At 63.9% G+C, this 5,067-nt stretch overlaps 1 protein-coding gene across 1 annotated transcript in view; it reads left to right on the plus strand.

Moving 5' to 3' along the window:
- Nucleotides 1-1,065: 1,065 nt before the first annotated feature.
- TEX261 (testis expressed 261) overlaps nt 1,066-5,067 on the plus strand; it is a 15,538-nt gene continuing 11,536 nt past the window's right edge. The window contains exons 1-2 of the mRNA XM_065662733.1: nt 1,066-1,793; nt 1,933-2,080. Of these exons, the coding sequence (XP_065518805.1) occupies nt 1,569-1,793; nt 1,933-2,080 (373 nt within the window). The 5' untranslated portion in view covers nt 1,066-1,568. The remainder of the gene's footprint in view (nt 1,794-1,932; nt 2,081-5,067) is intronic.

Consider the following 5,067-nt stretch of genomic DNA (forward strand, 5'->3'; position numbering starts at 1 on the left):
GAGGTGCGGGGAAGGGAGGATGGAGGCAGGAGGCAGGCAGGGGGATGGACACAGAGGGCAGGCAGGAAGGAGGGATGAGGTAGAAGGGAAGATGGATGGAGAGGATGATGGGGTGCATGGATGGATGGAGGAGACGGAAGAGAAGGTGGATGGAGAGGATGATGGGGTGGATGGAGACCTGCATGGCTGAGCAAATGGATGGATAGGGAAGGTGGAGGGGCAGAGGAAGAAGGCAGAGGTGCAGATGGATGAAGAGCGTGGATGGGTGGGTAAAACAGAAAGGCAAAGGGATGGACAGGAAGATGGGGTAGTGGAGAGGATGCAGAGGTGGGGATGGATGGGTGGATGGATGGGTGGGTGGGTGGAGGAATAAATGGAGGGATGAACGGATTGATGGATGGATGGATGGATGGATGGGTGGGTAGATGATGGATGGATGGATGGATGGATGGATGGGTGGATGATGGATGGACAAACATACAATGGAGGTAAGGGAAGACAGGGCAGGAAGGAGGAGGTGAGAAAGGACCATAACGCAATGGGGTGACAGGACAGAGATGGGGAGAGGTGTCCCCACGTGGGGCTGGGTCCCATGGCAGCACAGACGAGGCCACCCCACGGTCCCTGGTCCAGGGGTGCCTGGTGATGGTGACACCAATGGAGCCCCGGGTCACCTTCCCCCCCCCCCCCCCCCCGCCCCTTCATCCCCAGTCCTCGTGGGCTTCCCCTGTGCTTTGGGGCACAGGGGGCGACCTGAAGCTGGGGGGTACCCTCTGCCCCATCAGGGACCCCCCTTCCCACAGCTGGGGGTGCCCCATGGCCATGGGGAGCTGCAGAGGGACCCATTGGGATGGGGCCCGTGTCCACCCCAGCTTGGGGGCACAAAGATGCTCTGGGTCACCCGCATCCTTCCCAAGTGTTTTACAGGGTGGGAGCCGGGGGGAGCCTCCTCTGGGACTCCCCAAAACCAGCACAGGGGGCAGAGGGAGCCCCCATAGAGCCCCAAACCGACCCAGAGGGGAGCGGCAGGGGAAGGGTTAAGCTCGGGGGGGGGGGGTGAGCAGCCCCCGAGCCCACCGCCCCTGTGCCCTCGTTAAGCCCGGTGGCACCAGCCTGTCTGGGGGCAGCACCGGGGCCCCGCTGCGTCCCATGGGATGGGAGGGCGCTGGGACACGGTGGGGTGATGCCGGGAGCGCCCCAGCTGCATCCCAACACCCAGCTCGGGGGCTCCCAGCTTGCTGCTGGCTCCATCGCCTTGGATCCAAGCAGGAAAAGCGATGGCGTCGGCTGGACCGGAGCCCGGGCGCACGGGAGGTGCTTGGGCTTGGGGTAAGACAGCGATCCAGGAGCAATGCCCACCTGGAGCATCCGCTGAGCCCTTCCACAGCCCCCCGGGAATGGGGTGTGGGTGCTGGGAATGCTCCAGGACACCCTGATCCCATTGGACGCCCGTGGAGCATCCAGCCCTGGAGCTGCTGTGGGTCTTGGATGGGCATGGGGTGGAGAATGGACATGGAAGCACGGGAATATGGGACGATCCCCCAAGGCTGAGCATCCTTGAGCATCCCATGGGTGCCGGGATCACGCAGTGTGGGAGGCAGAGGAGGGATGAAATCCCCACCGTGGTGCCTAGGAAGGGGTTTATCCTGCTCTGCCGCCCACGGCGCCGCGTGGAAGCGCCGATCCTGGAAGGGATCCGATGTGTTCCGGGGCTCAGGATCCATCCCGCTGCGCGGCTGTTGGGAATGGGAGCGGTGCTGAGCTGGGAGCACCCTGCATGGAGAAGGAGGCTGGTGAGCAGCGGGATGGGGTCGGGGGCTGCAGGGGGATTGGACCCTGCCCCATGGACGGCAGCCGTTGGGATGGGGTTTGGGGTGACCTGGGAGCACCCATCCTGAGCTTCCGTCCCCACTGCGGTCCGGTGCGGCTCAGGACACGGCCACCCCAATGCCATCGGCACCCAGCGCAGCGGGACAAGGCACCGGCCAGGACCGCATCCGTTTGTGCTTCCCGGTGCCCGGCTGCATCCCTCTGGATAACCCCATAACCCCTCGCTATTCCCAGAGAGTCCATCTGAGTGGTAGGTGCTGCGTCTGCGCTGCTGCCTGTTCCTGTGGAGCCCATTGTCTGTCTGTCCCTCCATCCATCCCTCCATCCATCCCTCCATCCATCCGTCCATCCATCCATCCATCCATCCGTCCATCCATCCATCCATCCCTCCATCCATCCATCCATCCATCCGTCCATCCATCCATCCATCCATCCCTCCATCCCTCCACCCATCCATCCCTCCATCCGTCCATCCCTGCATCCCTCCATCCCTCCTTCCATCCATCCATCCATCATCCCTCCCTCCATCCATTCATCCCCCATTCATCCCTCCATTTATTCCTCCTCCCATCCATCCCTCCCTCCATCCCTGCATCCCTCCATATCCTCCCACCCTTCCTCCCATCCATCCCTCCCTCCATCCACCCTCCATTTCTCCAGCCCCCCCTGCTCAGCCCGGGCTGTCTCAGGCTGCTCCCACCCTAATCCCTGTCCCCATTCCCATTGGAAGGGGATTGTTGGTGGAATTCTGGCCCCCGGCTCTGTCTCCTTCCCAGCCTGGTGCCTGCAGAGGGGCGGGGAGGTGGCGCAGGGGCTGTGCTGGGACATGGGGACACTGCACGGGGGGGGCTGCGGTCCCCAGGACCTCCCCACCTCATCCCCACGCTGGTGGCGACGGCTTCCCCCATCCCAGATCCAACCAGGACGAGAGGGATGGGAACGGGGACAGGGATGGGGATGGAAATGGGGATGGGGATGGGAATGGGGATGGAAATGGAAATGGGAATGGGAATGGGGACAGGGATGGGGATGGAAATGGGAATGGGATGGAAATGGGAATGGGGATGGGGATGGAAATGGGAATGGGATGGAAATGGGAATGGGGATGGGAATGGGGATGGGAATGGGGATGGGGATGGGGATAGGGATGGGGATGGGGATGGGGATGGAAATGGGAATGGGGATGGGGATGGAAATGGGAATGGGGATGGGGATGGGGATGGGAATGGGAATGGGATGGAAATGGGAATGGGGATGGGGATAGGGATGGGGATGGGGATGGGGATGGAAATGGGAATGGGGATGGGGATGGAAATGGGAATGGGGATGGGGATGGGGATGGGAATGGGAATGGGATGGAAATGGGAATGGGGATGGGGATAGGGATGGGGATGGGGATGGGGATGGAAATGGGAATGGGGATGGGGATGGAAATGGGAATGGGGATGGGGATGGGGATGGGGATGGGAATGGGATGGAAATGGGAATGGGGATGGGAATGGGAATGGGATGGAAATGGGAATGGGGATGGAAATGGGAATGGGGATGGGGATGGGGATGGGGATGGGGACAGATCCTGGCTCCCCCAGGCCCGATCCCCTTCAATACCCGGGTGCTGCGCGGGTTCCCATCCCCATCCCCACGCCCCTCCAGCTGCTTTTGCTGACTCAGCAATTCCCAGTCCGCACCCCCCCCCCCCCCCATTCCCTCCTCTCCCCCCAATGGGGGGGTCCCGTTACCTGGGGGGGGGGGGGGGGGGGGGCGTTGCTCAGCGCATTAACAGGGACAGAGCCCATCCCCGAGTGCCGTTATCCCTGCGCAGGGATGGGGGGGGGTGGGTACCAGGACAGGGCCCCCCCGCGGCCACCCCCCTTTGTCCCATCCCAGCCCCCCTTTGGGTACCTTTATCCCCCCCCCGTGCCTCAGTTTCCCCACGTGTGCCCATGGGCACTGCCTCATGCGTGACCTCTGTGAGCGGTGCCCCCCCCCCCCCCCCCCAAAACCCCAAATCCCTGCATCCATGCGGATGTGCTGGGAATCTCCCCTGGCGATGGGGCCGAACCCTCGGGGTGCGATGCTGGGGTGCCCCTTCCAAAGCCCCTTCTCGCCCCGATGGGTGCAGGGGAGCCGGGGGGTGCTGAGCCATAGCAGCCACCGGAGAATCCCCCAGCACAGCAGGAGCCAGCGTCCGCCATGGGGAAGGAAGGGTCTGGATGAGGATGGAGCCCGCAGAGCCGCCGGCTCCGCCGCCCCACACATTCTTTGTGTCCCCCCCCCAGTGCCCCACGGTGACGGCTCCGGGTGGCCTCAGGGGCTCTAAGCCCGGCGCTAAGCGGGATCAGGCAGCTCCCGGCCCCGGTAATCCCTGCATGAGGCAAGCGGAGCTCCCGACCCATAGGGATTTGGGGGGCAGCCCCTATATCCATGGGGAGGAAGCCCAGGCGGTCCCCTTGGCACCCATGGGGCGGCAGCGGGTGCCATGGGGCGCAGCCCGGACAACGGGAGGTCACCCATGGCCAGTGAGGGTGCCCTGGGGCCACGCTTCCCCCCCCGCGCCCCTGCCCCACACCCGCTGGGGGGGGGGGGGGGGTTTGTGAGTGCTGGGCCCAGAGGGTGCAGGATGAGCCCCAGCCGCTGAGCCCCGCTGGGGTCCCCGTGGGGACCAGGGGAACGCAGGCGGGGCTGGTGCCGGCGGCGCATCCGGAGTGGTGCTGCCGGTGGGCGCCTGCGGGTGTCCCTGTATCCCTGTATCCCTGTGTCCCTGTGTCCCTGTATCCCTGTGTCCCTGTATCCCTGTGTCCCTGTGTCCCTGTATCCCTTTATCCCTGTGTCCCTGTATCCCTGTATCCCTGTGTCCCTGTGTCCCTGTGTCCCTGTATCCCTGTGTCCCTGTATCCCTGTGTCCCCGTATCCCTGTGTCCCTGTATCCCTGTGTCCCTGTATCCCTGTGTCCCTGTGTCCCTGTGTCCCCGTGTCCCCGTGTCCCTGTATCCCTGTATCCCTGTGTCCCTGTGTCCCTGTGTCCCTGTGTCCCCGTGTCCCTGTGTCCCTGTATCCCCGTGTCCCCGTGTCCCTGTATCCCTGTGTCCCTGTGTCCCTGTGTCCCCGTGTCCCTGTATCCCTGTGTCCCTGTGTCCCTGTGTCCCTGTGTCCCTGTGTCCCCGTGTCCCCGTGTCCCTGTATCCCTGTGTCTCTGTATCCCTGTGTCCCTGTGTCCCTGTGTCCCTTATCCCTGTA

The sequence above is a fragment of the Lathamus discolor genome, chromosome 1, assembly GCF_037157495.1.
Source record: "Lathamus discolor isolate bLatDis1 chromosome 1, bLatDis1.hap1, whole genome shotgun sequence".
NCBI classification, from domain to species: domain Eukaryota; kingdom Metazoa; phylum Chordata; class Aves; order Psittaciformes; family Psittacidae; genus Lathamus; species Lathamus discolor.